General features: G+C 40.1%; 1 protein-coding gene across 3 annotated transcripts in view; it reads left to right on the forward strand.

Moving 5' to 3' along the window:
* PLEKHA8 (pleckstrin homology domain containing A8) overlaps positions 1 to 17895 on the forward strand; it is a 79724-nt gene that overhangs the window by 3160 nt on the left and 58669 nt on the right. For all 3 annotated transcript variants that reach the window (XR_004911580.2, XM_036074478.2, XM_036074477.2), the window contains exons 2-4: positions 13883 to 13999; positions 14976 to 15131; positions 16510 to 16634. Coding sequence is in view for 2 of the 3 variants with exons in the window: in XM_036074478.2 (XP_035930371.1) it covers positions 13883 to 13999; positions 14976 to 15131; positions 16510 to 16634 (398 nt within the window). In the remaining variant the exon portion in view is untranslated. The remainder of the gene's footprint in view (positions 1 to 13882; positions 14000 to 14975; positions 15132 to 16509; positions 16635 to 17895) is intronic.

The following is a 17895-nucleotide window of genomic DNA, read 5'->3' on the forward strand; positions in this document are numbered from 1 at the left end:
AGGTGAAGGGGAGCAGCTAGTTTGGGTCATTGGGGACTGCTTCTCTGAAGAAAAGCTTTAAGCAGAGCCTAAAGGATAAATAGAAGTGAGTGAGGCCAAGGCAAAGCTGCAACTGGAGGTTGCAACGAAGAATTTTTAGCTACAGGGAATGTCAGTATGAAGGCCCCAAGGCGGGATAGAGACAGGTGAGTGAGGAAAGGAAAGACCCACATGGCTGCAGAGTTTAGAGTGAGGCTAAGCCTCCAACAAGGCTGCAGGGGTGGGTAGGAAGCTTGATAGGCCCCTGCAGGGTCTCTTACACTGTTAGAAACACCGTGGAGTAGTTGGAGTGTGTGAAAGAGAGAGAAATGATGAGATTGTTTAAAAGCTTACTTTGATTGCATTTATTGTATTTTGCTAAATACTGTATTTATTTTGTGAGTTTCTCTTGCCTCTTGAATTAAACTGGTAGGTATCAATTACTGAAAGTTGGAAGCATCATCAAAGCCCGAGAGTAGCATCTTAATTGCTTACATGAGTGTAGTGCTAAAATACAGAAATACAAGCAGTCCCTTTTCCTAATACACTAGGTATTATACTCAGGTACCCTGTGCTCCTTAAAAGGAAAATGGAAAAAAAAAAAAAAAAGGAAGCGCGAGAGAAAGCAAGAGCTTATGTGTATTTTCTTCAACAGCCCTGAGCCATCCCACTTTTTAAGCATCAGAACATTGGACATTCTGGGATTTAGTGTCAAGCCCTCTCTTCAAGTATTAGATTACACCTGGAATGAAAGGGAAAGGATCAGACACTTCACAAATACCTATATTGTGTGAGACCCAGAGCTAGGCATTGTATGTTTGTTATTTGTATCTTTCAAGCCCTAAAAGTTGGTCAGGGAATATTATACATGCTCGGTTGTAAATTAATGCTCTACAGTAGAACCCTAGTTGAGGAATCAGTTGATAGCAGCTCTGTCACTGCCAGCTTCAGAGTCACTTTATCATTCTGAGCTTAGCATCTTCCTCCATAAAAATGATGAGATTTACCAGTTAGTAATTATAAAAGTAGTAACTCAATAATGTTCCAGGCACTATTCTAAACATTTTACATGGATTATCTCATTTAATCTTCACGGCAATTTTAAGAAGCAGTTGCCTTTATTATTCCCATTTTCCAGATGAAGATATTGAGACACAGAAAGGTGAAGGAACTGGCCCAAGGTCACACAGTAAGTGGCTTCAGAGTCATTGCTCCATTACATAATACTTTGAAAGGTCCTTCCTGCTTGATCATTATATAATTCTAGCTGATTCATAATGCACCTATATTTAAAGTATGTTGACCTAGAATAGCAGACTCTATTTGGGGGTAGGAGGAAGGGAGGAGTTCAGGAGTGAGGAAGAGTTTGCTCAGCTTTGTGCATATGTTTTGTCACAAGGAAATTTTCTGAGCTGTGCTGTGAGCTTTCTGCTTTGCAGTTTTAGGTCCCTTTCCTGCTCACTCAGCAAACAGGAGGACTGCTGCCCTGAGCTCTATCCAGCTGCAGGCTTCATGGGCCCAACCAGCAGGTTAGGGCACAAGCACATTGCAGTATGCATTCCAGAAATAACAGAAGCTTGCATAATACTGACCAGATGGTTGTCTGAGGAGGTGCTATAATTTTGCTTACTACCCCCCCAACCCAGGTGGGGGAGGGTGACTCTTGCCCATATATGTTTGTGCTGTATAAACAGTGCCAAGAGGACATCTAGAATGTGAGTGATCCAGAGCAAGATTCTCATGGTCTCATAACCACTGGCCAACCTTTTGTTGTTGTTGTTTTAACACTTTTATTGAGATAATGATTCACTTATCGTAAATTTCACTGTTTAAAGTATACTAGTTAATAGTTTTTAGTGTATTTACAGAGTGTAACCATCACCACAATTTTAAAACATTTGCATTATCCCCAAAAGAAACCCAGTTAGCAATCATTCCCACCCCACCCCCTCTTGCCTTTGACAACCACTAATCTTATGTCTGTGTAAACTTGTCTGTTCTAGACATTTCATATAAAGGGAATCCTACATAATGTGGTCTTTTGTGACTGACTTCTTTTACCTAGGATAATGTTTTTTGGGTTCATGAATGTATAACATGCATCAGTACTTCATTTCTTTTTATTACAAATAATACTCCAGTATACAGTGTACAGTGTACCATATTTTGTTTATCCATTCATCAATTGGAAATTTGAGTTGCTCTATTTGTTTTGGTTATTATGAGTAAAGGTGCTGTGAATATTTGTGTCAAGTTTTTGTGTGTACATGTTTTCATTTCTCTTGAATGTAAACCTAGGAGTCGAGTTGCTGGGTCATATGGTAACTCTGTTGAATAGTTTGGGGGAGCTACCAAGCTGTTTTCCAAACTGGCTGCACCATTTTACATTCTTAACAGTAATGAAAGAATGTTTCTATTTCTCCACATTCTCACCAACACTCATTATTATCTGTCTTTTTTATTATATCCATTCCTGTGAGTGTGAAGTAGTATCTCATTGTGGTTTTGATTTCTCTTTCTCTGATGACTGTGTTGATCATCTTTTCATGCACTTATGAGCCATTTGTATATCTTCTTTGGAGAAATGTCTGTTTACAGTCTTTGCCCACTTGTTGACTGAGTTATTTTGTCATTATGGAATTGTAAGAGTTCTTTATTCTGGATATAGTTTCCTTATCAAATATATGATTTGCAAATATTTTTTCCTGTTCTGTAGATTACCTTTCACTTTCTGATGGTATCATTTGCTGCACAAAAGTTTTTAATTTTGATGCCCAGTTTATCAATTTTTTTTCTTTTATTGCTTGTGCTTTTACTGTCATAGCTTAAGAAACTATTGCCTAACTTAACCCAAAGTCATGAAGATTTACTCCTGGTTTTTTCTAAGTTTTTATAGTTTGAGCTCCTGCATTTAGGTCTGTGGTCCATTTTGAGTTAATTTTTTTGTGTGATGTGAGAGTTAAGGGTCACTTTTATTTTTCACATTCTCTGTGGTATCCAGTGTTCAACTCTTTATTCATGATTTCAGTGACGGGACCATGGGCCAGTATATTTGAATGTTTTAAATGCAAAGGTTTGAAGTCAGAAAGCCCTGAGTTCAAAGTTCTGCTCTGCTACTTACTAGTGCTGATGCCTTGAGCAAGTTACTTACTCTCCCTGAGCCTCGGTTTTAAGATGACAGCAAGAATAATAGCCATACTAGGTTTATTATGAAGATGAGATAGATAACATGTATGAACCTGCCTGGTACATAGTTCACTTACTGTTAGGTTAATTGGACAGCTGTTTTCATTAACGATGCCAGAAAAATTCGGTTGTTTATTTTGTCTTTGTGCAAACTGTGGCTCCTCATGGCTTCTGAGAGTATATGTATCCTGAATTCTTTCAGTCCTCCTTTTGGAAGTTGGAGTGGTATAATTTATAAAGGAAAATATTCAAATGAACCATCAGAATCTTGGAATTGACTGTATAGTCCTATGACAGTCATTCTTTTGAATGAATGCTGATTACAGATCATGTAATTTTGTGTAATACGGTACTTTTGCTTCTAGCAAAAATTAATAATCTGGTAAGGAACATAAGAGATGTTAGACCATTGCCTCATTGGCACTCCATCAAAAGCAGCACAGTCTTTCCATTGATTCTGATGTGTGATGTGGTTGGCGATGTTAGGGGTGACCGCGGAATCTTATGTCATTGAAGTGGTCTGTAGATTGAAGAGGGTTGGGGACCTTTTTTCTCAGACTATACTCTCAGTGTTTAATCTTTGCCAAATCCTGTTACCATTACTTTCATCTTGTTTAGAATTGAGCAAAAGCCAGTTAAATTCCATTAGGAAAAGATTTGAGACAGATAAGAAAACAGGCAATGGAGCTCTGTTGGACACACAAGACAGATGAATGAGACAACAGGGAGAGTGAGTCCAAAAAAATACCATGATGCTTGGGCATTTCTCTCCCTAGATCTATTTTCAAGTTCGCGAAGGGTATGACAGTACCAGGAGAGATGGAAAAATGGATAACTTAACGAGTTAGCCAGAGAGGGCTGACCTTTCTCAGTATTCCTATTACATCAAAGAAGGCAAAATATCATTTGCTTAAGAATCTATTCCACGTCCTTTGGATAGAATTGTTCCTGTATAATCCAAGACAAGGATGGCTCTGTCTTGATTTTTAAATACCTGAGGAATGGTCTCAACAATCTACTTTTTAACACAGTCTAATAGCCAGTCAATCATTCATTCACTGAGAATGAATGAAACACTAAGTATCAGCTTCTTACTAGACCCTGTGTGGGTATTAGGGATACTATTTTGAGTAAAACATGATCCTGTTCTCAAGGAGATCATAGTCTAGGGGATATCCTTCTTAACTACGAAAAATGCCCTTCTAAATTCATGATGTTGACCCTTAAGCTTTTACATGGTTGTTTCAAGGCTGTGGCTTGACAAGGCTTAGAAGAACCACATTGCATATAGCTGGTCCCTAGGTGTAGTTAGCTATTACCTATCACCCTCCAGTGTCTTTATTGGAATTTTAAAGGCAAATTTGGGGCAACCCTGACAGGCTGGAATGTTGAAGTCTTTGGTTGTCCAGGTTGACATCACACATGTCCTTTTGCTTTTCTGCCTCTACTGGCCAATGTATGCAACTTGGGTGGAGACCAGCCCTTAGTCTTCTGAGGCCCTTGTAAGCAGCGAGATATGATATAGAGAAGAAAGAATATGAGTAAGGTGTAAAACTGGTCCAAGGAGACAGGCATACCTTTGTTAAGAAAAATGTAGGAATCCTGAAAAGAGGGAAGGAAGGAAGGAAAGGTGAAACTAAGAGAGGGAGGAAGGAAGGGAGGGAGGGATGGGAAGGGAAGGGAAGGGAAAGGAAAGGAAAATGTAGGAATCCTTTTTCAGGAGTGGTCAGGGAAAACTTTCTTCAAGAGGTGGGACCAACGGGTGGGTGAAATTGACCTGGACAGAAGGGGAAGGTAAGGGAACAGAAGTGACCTGCAGTGAGGAAACCAGCAGTACTAAAAAGGAGAGTTCTGTCCTGAGAGCAGGAGGTGTTGTTGGGTTAAGCCAGGTCAAGCCTGAGAGTTTTTAATTAGTAGGGAGTCACTTAGGGTTTCTGAATAGGAGGGAAGAACAGGTAAAAACAGCACATAAGGAAGATACAGCTGGCTAAAACATGATAAGGGAGGAGGGAAAGCTGAAATACAGGACAAGATGGTGATGGGAGGGGAAAAGGGAGGCAGTATCCTCCATTTCACAGATGAATAAACCAAGGCTTTTAAGATAAATAATTAACTTAGAATCACACAGCCTGGGCGCCTGGGTGGCATAGTCGATTGAGAGTCCAACTCTTGGTTTCGGCTCAGGTCTGATTGCAGGATCATGAGACTGTGTTCTGTGTCAGACTCTGCGCTCAGCGAGAAGTCCGCTTGGGTTTCTCTCTCTCTCTCTCTCAAATAAAGAAATCTTAAAGAAAAAAAAAAGAAAGAATTGCACAGCAAATAAGTCTTGAGCCAGGCCTGCCTGACTTCATGTCCTTCCCATGATTTTACACCATATACCTCTGTGGGCACGGTATAGTGTTGAAGCCAAGAGTGAAAATGAGGGCAATTGGGAAAGACGTAGGGACTGACTTGGAGGGATGGGGCCCTCAGGTTTGGAGCTAGGATAGTAAGGGATGCTGGGTTTGTAAAAAGTGACATTGTAGTCAGAAGGAAGATGACATGTTAAACCTTAGATATTCAGTTTAGTCCATCTCTCTCATTTATAAATTGGAAAATAATGCCCAGAGGAATTAAGTAACATGCTCAAGATGACACATCTAGATGTTGTAAGTCTGAACTTGAACCAGTTACCTGTTTTCTTGAGTAAGGTGCTGGTGGGACATATATGAGAAGCATTGCCCAGAACAAGTAAATATAACAAATATCCAGTTTGATAGCCCAAAGCACACAGCAGAGGTGACTTACAGCAGGCTCAACAGAAGAGAATTTGATATGATATATTGTAATTATAGTCTCACCATCTGCATGCCTGACTCCCCAGTAGACTATTACTCTTTGAAGGCTGGGATCTTCTTCTCTAAATCTCTAAGCCTGGCGAATTATAAGTGCTCAAAAAATGCTTTGTGAATTAATTAATGGTAAATTGAGGAACCTATAATTTAGTTAACGCTTGGTTATTATCTCTTACTATTAGGGATGTCTCTTCTTCCCTCCTTCCCAGCTGCAACAAAACTCTTATGACTGACCTGGCAGAGGAGCCCACAGCCTTGTTATCCCCTGTCCTGTCTGAAGCTCCCAGAGGGAAGCTGAGTTATGGGGGAGGGCTCTGATGAGGTGGAATATGGCTGCGTACCCACAGCTGGACATGGAAAACACCAAGACTGTAGAGGTCAGGGGTCAGTAACTGTGCTTTCCTTCAGTGTAAAAATGGTAGGTTTTCTCACCTTTAACATATCTATAAAACATCCATAATATACTCTATTGTAACCATCATATAATATATATGGATTATGAATACAGCAACCATAATTTATGGTGACTAAATTAAGTCTTGACTCACCACTTCAGAAAGATTGTTACTCCTATGAAGAAATTTAGTCTCCCTTTATTTTCTTGACATTAGTTACTTTCTCTTGAAATAGATTCTGTGAAAGAATTGACTTTCCTGTTACTTTGAATTAAGATAGAGGTTTACAGAATTTGAAAGCTGAAAGAGACTATTAGACTCATGCTGTGATTCTATAGAAAAAGAAAATTAAAGTTGAAAGAAGTTAGAGGCTCATTCAGCTTTTTTGCTTCGTCTGTTCTGTTCCTCTTTGATTATGCTCACTAGTTTTTACCTCTTATGGTTGATGAAAAAGCACCTTTCCTTCTTTTTTTTTCTTTACGTTTAGCTTAATTTTCTTTTCTTTTTTTTTAAAGATTTTATTTGAGAGAGTGAGTGAGAGAGCAGAGCAGGGGCAGAGGGAGAGGAAGTAGCCTCCCCGCTGAGTGGGGAGCCTGACATGGGGCTCGATCCCGGGACCCTGAGATCATGACCTGAGCGGAAGATAGATGCTTAACTGACTGAGCCACCCAGGTGCCCCTTAGCTTAATTTTCTATAAGAGATAAGTAGCCCCTTCTCGTGTTGTTCTGCTTTTCTACTCAGCAGTATTTCATTATGGACTTCTAAAAATTTGCAACATGTTAATTTTTTTATCTTTTTTTTTTTTTTTTTTTTTCCTGTTAAACAATAAGATTGTAAACTTCTGGTTTCCCATAATCCCTAATTGGCAGAAGCTCTGAAGAAACTATGATGGGTTTATAGGCAGAGTGATGTACCTTAGCATGAGGTTGACATTTCACTTAGTGGGTATCCTACTAGTTCTATTTAAGAGTGTTGTTATTGGGCTAAGATGGAGTAAGTTCACTGTAGCCTCTTTCCCACTGATTACACTAAAAACTGAACGAAGTACTCAAGCAACTACCTGAGAACTCTGAAAAGTAAATAATACCAAGCAGACTGGGGAGGGAAGACAAAACAACCACCATGGTAAAGATGAACACTCTTGAAACAAATGGAAAGGTATAGATTCTTAGCAGAGAAATATAAAATACTGAAAAGGACTAAATGGACATTTTAGAACTAAAAAGTATAATATAATTTTTTTTTAATCACTCAGTACATGGGCTCAGTAGAATATAGATGACACAGAAAAGAAACAGTGAGCTTGAGGATAAGTCAATAGAAATTATCCAGTCTTAAAAACAGAGAAAAAAAATTGGTAGAACTGAAAGGAGAAGTAAATCCACAATTATCTTTGGAAACTTCAACATTCTTCTCTCAGTAATCCATAGAACAAGTAGACAGTAAATCATCCAAAGATGCAGAAGATCCGAACACTATCAACCAACTTGACCTAACTGACATTTATAAAGTAATCCCCCAAACAACAGCTGAATACTGCATTTTTTTCTTTTTCTTTTTTTAAAAGATTTATTTGAGAGAGAAAGTGGGCATGAGCAGGGGGAGGGGCAGAGGGAGAAGCAGACTACCCCTGAGCGGGGAGCCGGACATGGGGCTGGATCCCAGGACCCTGGGACCATGACCCCAGCGGAAGGCAGATGCTCAACCAACTGAGCCACCCAGGCACCTCTACTGCATTTTTTTTTGTTCAAATGCACATGGGACGTTCACTAAGATTAACCATGTTCTGGGCTGTAGTAGAAACTGTGCCCAGTTGAAAAGAATACCCTTGTCTTTAACAGAAATAAACTAGAAATCAATGACAGAAAGATGTGGGAAATCCCCAAATATTAGGAAATTAAACAGTATACTTCTGAGTAACCCGTGGGTCAGTGAGGAAGTCTCCAAGAAAATTGGGAAATATTTTCAACTTAAAATGAAAACACAACAGTGGTTGGCCAGGGATAAAGTGTGGGAAAGAGGGCTTGACTACAAAGGAGCAGCACAAGGGAATTTTGAGGGGAGGATAATGGAATTTTTCTGTATCTTTATTATGGTGGTTGTTAGAAGATTATGCATTTATCAAAACTCAGAATAGTTAACCAAAGAAGAAATTTGACTACATGTAAATTTTAAAATATTTTTAAGAATTTAAGTGTCAGGGTGCCTGGCTGGCTCAGTCAGTAGAGTGTGTGACTCTTGATCTTGGGGTCGTGAGTTTGAGCCCCATGATGGGGGTAGAGATAACTTAAAAATAAAATCTTGGGGGAAAAGAAAGAAAGTGTCTTTTTAATGGAGTACCCTTTTTTTTTTCTTTACTGAAATGTTTGGATGAGTTACTTGTCACAAGGGTGCTGAGTAAAAGAAGCTACAGTATTTTTTAGACATAGGTATGACTCACAAGTAATCACTTTTTGGTTTGGATCTTTAAAGGAATAAGAACATCTCTAGAAATTCTGATTTAAAAATGGTAGTTGTGAAATAAAAAAGGAAGAAAATGTGTATGAATTAACATGAGCTATGCTATTTTAGATCCAAATATATGTATATTTTTATCAAGAAAATTATGCTCATTGAAAAAATACACATTGTTCAACAATTAGTTGAGCTGAAAAAAGTGAATTTTGCGAACAGTTGCTGTCAATTAAGCATAGAAAGATATTGCACTATGTGAGAAAAGAACAAGCTGGTAACAGTTTTGGAATAATGATGTTCAAATCTTTAATTTCTTTGAATAATGTTTTACAGTTTTCATAGTATAAGTTTTATACTTCTTTTGTTGAGTTTATTCCTAAGTATCTTATTCTCTTTGTTGTTATAAAAGGAACTGTCTACTTAATTTCATTTTCAGTTCATTGCAACTATAATAGAAATACAATTGATATCTGTATAGTGGTCTTCTATCTTGCAACCTTGCTAAACTTATTTATACCAATAGTCTTTTTTATTGGACTCCTTAGGTTTTGCTTTGTTTTGTTTTGAAATATACAAGAGTGTGTCTGCAAATAGAGGTAGATTTGCTTCTTCCCTTCCAATCTGGATACCTTTTATTTCATTTTGTACCCTAATTGCCTGGCTAGAACTTCCAATAAAAGCTTGAATAGAAGTGGCGAGAGGAAGCATCTGTATGTTGTCTTGGGGAAAAGCATCCATGCTTTTGTCATTAAGTATGATGTTAGTTGTGGGTTTTGTTTTTGTTTTGTTTTTTAGGTGCCTTTATCAGGGTGAAAAGGTTCCCTTCTATTCCTAGTTGATTGAGAGTTTTTATTATGAAAGGTGTTAGATTCTGTCAAGTGCTTTCACTTTTTCTACATTTAGTGAGGTTGATCATGTGATATTTAATATTCTTTTATTTAGGAAAAAAAACCAACTCAGGCTTGAAGTAAAAAAAAAAAAAAAAAGATAATTTATTGGCTTGCTTTTTTTTTTTAAGCTCACTTACCTGAAAAGTTCAGTGGGTATCTGATCTATGGTTATAACATGGTCTTATTGTGAATGGTGTTCAGAACTGTCATCTGGATTTGCATCCTTTCCCTGCCTCCCTCAAGTCCTCCCACACGCATTCCCTTTATGTGTGAATCATGTTTAGGTCCCGTGTGATGGCAGAATGACTGCTGGCAGCTCCAGGCAAACATCTGCAAGACTAAAGAAAAGAGAGAGTCTCCATTTCTTTCCGCCTTTGTCCAGACCCAGCAATAGTCCCAAGTTTATCTTTGGTTGGGTCACTTGCCTGTTGTGGAGTGTATCATTGAGGACGGGATGTGAAGCTCCATTTAAGTCTGAATCACATGTCCCCCCTGGAGCTGGTCAACCCCACCCAACTACATGGATAGAGTGTGGAGAAGGAGATTTTTAGTAACAGAAATGTGAAGGGTGGATGCCAGGTTGCCAAAAATAAATGTCCGCTCTACCTTCTGTAGTGAAATAATCCAGGATAATGCAGTGTGTGAAATTAGCATTTAAATACTTTTATTCCCCTACCCCATCTCTGGCAGGGATAGCTTATATAAGCTAAAACTTTTCTCTGCTCATCGAAGTTTCTTGTCTAATCCTTCCAAGTGGGGAGTTTTGCTGACACCACATTCCATCTCCAATAGAGAATGGCCGATAAAAGGAGTGGGGCTTGGACAGGAAGATTAATCTAATGGTAATCTAAGAGAGCAGGGACTGGTTACACCCACAGTTTTCATCTGCTCTTTTGTTACCTTGAATTATTTTATCATTTCCAAGTGTGTTAGTAAGGGTTCTCTAGAAAAGCAGATCCAATAGTATACAGAATCGTATACGTATTATGTATATACATATATACGTGTGTATGTATATATATAAATACATGAAGGGTTTTATTGTAAGAATTGTGTCTTGCAGTTATGGAGACTGAGAAGTCCCATGATCTGCTATTGGCAAGCTAGAGAACGAGGAAAGCTGGTGATGCAATTCGGTGTGAGTTCAAGGGCCTGAGAATTGGGAGAGGTGGATGGTATAAATCCTGACCTGGGTCGACAGTCCGGAGAACCAGGTGCATCAGTGTCCTAAGGCAGGAGAAGATGGATGTCTCAGCTCAAAGAGAGAACAAATTCTCCATTCCTCTGCCTTTTGTTCTACTTAGGCCCTCCGTGGATTGGATGATGCCCACCAGCAATGGTGAGGGCAATCTTCACACAGTCTACTGACTCAAATGCTAATCTCTGCCAGAGATACCCTCACAGACATACCTAGAAATAGCGTTTTATCAGCTGTCTGGGCATCCCTCAGCCCATCATGATATATAAAATTGATACATAAAATTAACTATCACATCAGTCAAGGTACCTGCAGATTAATTTAAAACAGGAAATGGATTAATGGCCTCTTCATTCTTGCCTCTTTTCTCATACAGTTATTTCTGAGCTGTATCTGAGCTTCCTAGGACAGGACATCATGAAAGAGGAGTGTGTCCCAGTCCCACTCTACACTCTGCATTGCTCTGCCTGTAAATGTCATATAATGGGAATGAGACCTCTGTGGTCTCTTAATGTGCCTTCTGAAAATCCAGTAACTTTATGCTTTAAAGAAAAGTTATTCTTGGTCATGGTTTTCATAGTTAAAAACTATAGGATAAAATAACGATATATATAACTTTTAGGTAAATGTAGAACCCGTTATAGGGAAGGTGGTGTTTCAGTTGTTATTACAGTTTACCAGCTACTTTCAAAACTTAACTGCAGCTGTGCTTCGTGGGGGGTGGGGCGGCGGGGAGCTATTTAACTTTTTTCAGATTACTGTAAGATAAACCTAGTTTAGGGCCACATTTTTTTCAATTTGTAGATATTTTTTCACATTTCAACAACTGAAATCGGGAAGCATCTTAGAATCAGCACCATGTCATATTGCTTAATGGGCAGGTGTTATTTTTTTTTTTCCTTGTGTTACATAAAATAATGGTATGTCTTAAAATTGATGGTGTGTGATGATTAATTTTATGTGTCAGTTTGCCTGGGCCATGGGGTGCCTGGACATTTGGCCAGACATCTTTCTGGGTGTGTCTGTGAGAGGGTATTTCTGGATGGGATTGACATCTGAACTGGTAAAGTAGATTGCCTTCCCTAATGCAAGTGGGTCTCACCCAATCAGTCAAAGACCTAAACAGAATAAAAAGGCTAAGAAAGAGGGAACTCCTCCTGCCTGCCTGAGCTGGGACATTGGTCTTTCCCTGCTTTCTGACCCGGACTGAAGCACAGCTCTTCTTGGGTCTCAAGCCTCTTGATTTGTGTGAATCAGGCACCAGACATCTGTACCTAAGCAGCACACAGGGCTGTGCTCAAAGCTCCTACTGGCCCTCTCTCTGTCTGCCTCAGCCACAGAAGAGTCTCATCAGAAAAATGTATCCCTAAAGGGCTGTAGCATTTCAGAGAAAGAAAAATATATATCCGACTAAGGACTCTGACAAGGCTATGCAGAAATAGTCAGAGATGACATTTTAGAAAGATCCAGCTCAGGCAACAGCCCAGAAGCAGAAAATAAGTTTGGTTTGTCTAGAATATAGATTGGGTAAGAGCACTAGATAAGATATATATTTCAACTGAATATGGTGTGTCCCCTGAAATTCTCCAAAGTAAAAGTAGTTAAGCCCTTGAATGTTTTAAGATTATTTCATTTCAATGGATCAATACTAAGTAGTGAGTCAAAGTTCTTTTCTCCTATGGCTCATATGCCCCTACACAGGCTTATTAGCACTCTGTAACTCTGTATGACGTCGAAAGGGCTGTAGCCAGGCCACAGGGGCACAAGAGCACCTGGCTCAGTGGGGGGTCCACACAGACCAGGTTCAGCCACTCGCTGCTGACAGAATCTAAAGACAGAGTTTTTCCAAGTGGGGAGTTTGGCTGACTGGTGGTGGTGAAACAAGAAAATAATGTATTTCAGGGCGCCTGGGTGGCTCAGTTGTTGGGCGACTGCCTTCAGCTCGGGTCATGATCCTGGAGTCCCTGGATTGAGTTCCATGTCGGGCTCCCTGCTTGGCGGGGAGTCTGCTTTGCCCTCTAACCCTTCCCCCTCTCATGTGCTCTCTCTCTCTCATTCTCTGTCTCTCAAATAAATAAATAAAATCTTTAAAAAAAAAAAATAATGTATTTCAGTGAAGACCAACACCAAAAAGTCAGCGGACTAATGTCTCAAAGATGGCCTCCAAAGTGCTGAAAATACTCCTGGGTTTAGATAAGGAAAATGTGGGCAGTAAAGGTCAGGTCGATCGATCACTGTCTTAGGGTCAGTTGTGCAGGGTCTTGCTGAAGTCACGGCAGTGGTTAATGCTTGAAGGAGTAGTTTCAGTTCCTATCAGGGAATGCTTTGCTTGTGGGATCTTTTGCCTGAGTTCAGAGATAAGCGGGAAAGAAGAACTTAATCAGTTAAGAAAGTATAGACTGAGGTCAAAATGGAGGTGGTTGAAGTCCTCTTTCAGAGCAGTATAATGTTCTGCCTCATTTCTAAGTTTGGGATAATCTTTCTTAACCAGAGGAGAGGAGATCAAGTGTGTGATAACAGTGTCCAGGAGATAATAATCTTTTATCTTAAAAAAATTAAAAACCAGAGATTACTAGTACCATATTAAAGGAAAACGAAATAAAAATCATCAGTAATTCTGTTAACTAGAGAATCATCCCTATGTTCCTGATCCTTGCAGACTTTTTCTGTACTTATGTGACTAAAACTCTATGCCACCCACTATGTGGGTGTTTGTTTTTAATTTAAAAAATGGGATCATGCATACAGGTATTTACTAACCTACTTCTTTCCCTTAGAATTTCCCCTGGAATTTAAACTCCTTGGAGCTGGGACCCAGCCTCCTTTGTCAGGTCCCATTCCTGTGTCCTGGGAGGCACCTCCCATGCAGGCAGTAATTGAGTCCATGCTCTTGCTTCTGTTTACAGGTTGGCAGCCTAGATGGTTCCTTCTCTGTGGGGGGATATTATCCTATTATGATTCTCCTGAAGATGCCTGGAAAGGTTGCAAAGGGAGCATCCAAATGGCAGTCTGTGAAATTCAAGGTGAGAAACCAAGAGATTTGCAGGTTTTCTTTTTCTTTCTGTCTCCCATAAAATAAAAAAGCACTGGCCTCTGCGTGTCTTTCTCTGACATTCTTATGGTACAAAGATACACAGTGTTATGTCCCAAAGAGAGCCTTGCAAATAAGACCTAAAACTGCAGCCATTTTTTACAAGGAGATTGTTGAAGAAGTAGTCAAAATAAATGAGAGCAGTGTGCTTCACCATACATCTAGTGCTCATTTTTTAGTCACTTGCTCACCTAAAGCCAGCGGCTATGTGCAAAGCTTAGTTAAGTTTTTTACTGCAGCGTCTAACACTTCTATGTTTAGATCAGGACACACACACGCCTTCTCACCACCACCACATACGTAAAACAAGCAAACACATAAAGACCTGCAAATAGCCTTTACTTCTTGGTTTGGGGACATCTTAAGACATGCTGAGAAGATGTGGCTTTGAAACAGATTAGAAGGGTATTTTGCAGCCTGATGGGAGGTGAAGGTCAGAGTGTGGTTTTCTTATTTCTTCTCCCAAAGGTCTCACACTTTTGCTCTAACTTGTGAAGGACAGTAGAAAAGGAGAAATAATTGTGTTCTTGATTGCTTTCTAATAAACCCAAGAAGATAGAGAGGCGCACTCTTACTGTTGGCATGCAAGCCTTTTTGGCCTCAGAGCAGTATTACTTTATACACACAAGCCAAAAGAGAGATTCTGTCTCTATTCCGATAAGGAGAATTGAGTGCTTCTTTTTAGTCTTGGTGATATGTTGGAGCCAGCCAAGGTTTTTCCTCTTCATCAGCAGAAGCATCGAGGAAGAGATAAATAAACTAGGGGAGGTGGTAAGGGCTAGCTAGCATCCTCCCTTGGAAGAAGCCTTTAGTGACTTGCACCAGTTGAGCTTAAGAATTTGGGTGGGGTGGAGGCTACCCAGATAGGGCTCTTCTAGCTTTCTGACCTCCCTCTGCCTTGCTCCCAGTTCATTCTGTAGATAATACGCGCATGGACCTGATAATCCCTGGGGAGCAGTATTTCTACCTGAAGGCCAGAAGTGTGGCTGAGAGACAGCGGTGGCTGGTAGCCCTGGGGTCAGCCAAGGCTTGCCTGACCGACAGTAGGACCCAGAAGGAAAAAGGTAAGTATTGATTGTCCTCTGGTCTGGGAGCCTTGGGAATCACCCACTGGCATCTCTGGGTTCTCATATTTGTTATCTTGCCTCTGACCACCCAGCCAGCTTTTTGTATCATGCAAATGCCATATACCTCTGGAATTTAAACCACAGCCTATATCTAACTCTTCTCTCTTAGCATATCATAATAGAAAGAGCACGGGCTTTGGAGCCAGATACAACTGGATTCAAATCATGGCTTTGTAGGTTACTGGCTTTTTGACCTTGGCATAGGTCACTTAATCTCTCTAATCCTCAGCTTCCTCATATTTTAAAAAGAGGTAATAACCTGCATTAGAAGGGTTGCTATGAGGATTAGTAATGATATGAAACTGTTTAGTACCCAGTCTGGCACAAAGTTGATCTTCGGTAAAGAAGCCTTGGAGCAGGGTACTTTCTGTAGTAACACCCCACTTTCCCCTCCCTTTCCCTGGGGTGGGATGGATACTTAATTGTCAGGTTGCTACTGCTTACTGCTCATTAACTCAACTTCATTAGGTCTCCTGAGAACCCTGGCACAACTTTCTGTGTGGGTCAGGGGAGAGTGCCAGGGCTTCCTGCCTGAGCCCTAGCTCCACCTTCCCAGCCCCCGTCCCCAGGATGTACACCTGAAGAGATTGGCGGGAGATGGGGGCCTCTTTCTCATGACAGGTGTGGTAGATGTGCTTGACTCTTCAAATAGACACCGGAAAATGGCCTCTGCCTTGGTGGTTTTTTAATGCTAAATCGGGAGCATATTCCAGACACTGTCAGCTTTGACTCAGGTCAGGTTGTAACGTGCAGCTCTTTCGTGGGAACAAATCCAGAAGTGATAATGACTAGCTGAGCCCTCAGCGCCAGAGTAGCTGGAGCACTGTGCTAATGAGGGAGCAGCATGTGCACTGAGGGTGCCATTAGCCTTGATGGGTGGCATGCTGGACCAGTTCTATGAATTAACGAGCCATTTTATTAGTGGTAATTGCACGTTACGGAACAGTTTCCCAGTTTGGGGTACTGTTAGCAGGTAGATAGCTATGACCCCATTTTACAGATAGGGAAAACTGTGCAGCAGATGAAACCAAAACTCTGAACCCTTGACTCTGGGTTTGAAAAGTATGCTGTATCCTTCTTCCTACACTGGTGATCATTCAGTATGTTGGCCCAAGAAATAATATAGATTACAAAAGACTAGAAATCTCCTTTTTCTGTTTTTCTTGCCCCCATTATCTTCATATATATCTTATCTGTAACCCATACCATAAACATCTGACTTTAGGTATAGGTTATATATTCCACTCTATGGTATGCTCACTAGTAAATTCCTAATTCATCCTGGTAATTACATTATCATCATTTTGTTATTTAGAGTTTGCTGAAAACACTGAAAACTTGAAAACCAAAATGTCGGAACTAAGACTCTACTGTGACCTCCTTGTTCAGCAAGTAAATAAAACAAAAGAAGTGACCACAACTGGTGTGTCCAATTCTGAGGTAAAATATTATTTGTCTTAGTGACAGGAAAAGTAGCACCAGATATTGCTTGCAGGTAATGATTACTCTCACACAGTCCTTGACTATTTTGGAATTTACTATTTTTCGGAGAAAAAAAGTAACAAAATTCAACAAAGAGAAGAAATGTGTGCATTTCAGCATATGGAAGCATTTGTTTTCCTTCATGGAATGAATTCAGGATTAATTAGTTGATAACATTTGGAACCTTTAACATTGGCTCCATTAGCCTAGCTGATGTACTAAAATACGTTTTTCCCCACTTTGCATCACTTTATAAATACAGCCTTACCTGTCTAGCTACTTCTATAGGTGTGGCTACTAACATGCCAGCATCATGTCTATCAATAATGTGTACCTGTCATCTTTGATGAGACTATAACAAGATTTTATTTTATTTATCTATTTATTTATTTTTTAAGTAAGCTCTACACCCGGCCTGGGGCTTGAACTCACCACCCAGAGATCAAGAGTTGCATGCTCTATGGACTAAGCCAGTCAGGCATCCCTGTAACAGGATTTTATTGGTGACATAATAATTGTGCTTTACTACAGACTAATGCTTTCAAAGATGGAGACACAGCTTTTTTTCTGCCCATTGTCAGTAAGGATTGCAATTTTTAATGTTTATTAATGAAGTTGTCATTTACTCATCCTAAAACATGTATTAAAAGTTCTATCTGGTGTTAGGCTGTGTGTTGAATGGCTCATACCACCCAGGGAGGGTCTCTCTCTCCTCTCAGAGTAGTTATAATCTGAACAACAATGCCTACAAAATGAAGAATCTATAGATTCTAATTAATGGTTTTAGTAAAAGAAGATTATGCTACTAGTGGTATATGTGCTTTCAGTTTTTCTTACAAGGGTGATTTTATTCACTTCCTTTTGGGCTCTCTTATTCATTCAGCAACTGCCTGTTGTGTACAAGACACTGTGCTGGGACGGGGCGGGAGGGAGGGATACCAAAAAAACCATCTCAGTCCTGCTCTTGGGATGCTTACCGTTCATAGCCGTGATTCTCAGCCCAGAGCAGTTTTGCCCCTTAGAAGACATTTGCAGTGTTTGGAGACATTTTTGGTCGTCAGGGTCGAAGGAGTGCTATTGGCCTCTACTGTATGGAGGCTAGGATGCTGCTTCACATCCTGCAGTGGGTAGGAGAGCGCCCTCACCGACTTCCCCCACTCCAAAAATTCGTCAGCCCCCCAGGTCAGTCTTGCCACAGGTAGGGAAACCCTGGCCTAAC

This window comes from Halichoerus grypus, chromosome 12 (assembly GCF_964656455.1).
Source record: "Halichoerus grypus chromosome 12, mHalGry1.hap1.1, whole genome shotgun sequence".
NCBI classification, from domain to species: domain Eukaryota; kingdom Metazoa; phylum Chordata; class Mammalia; order Carnivora; family Phocidae; genus Halichoerus; species Halichoerus grypus.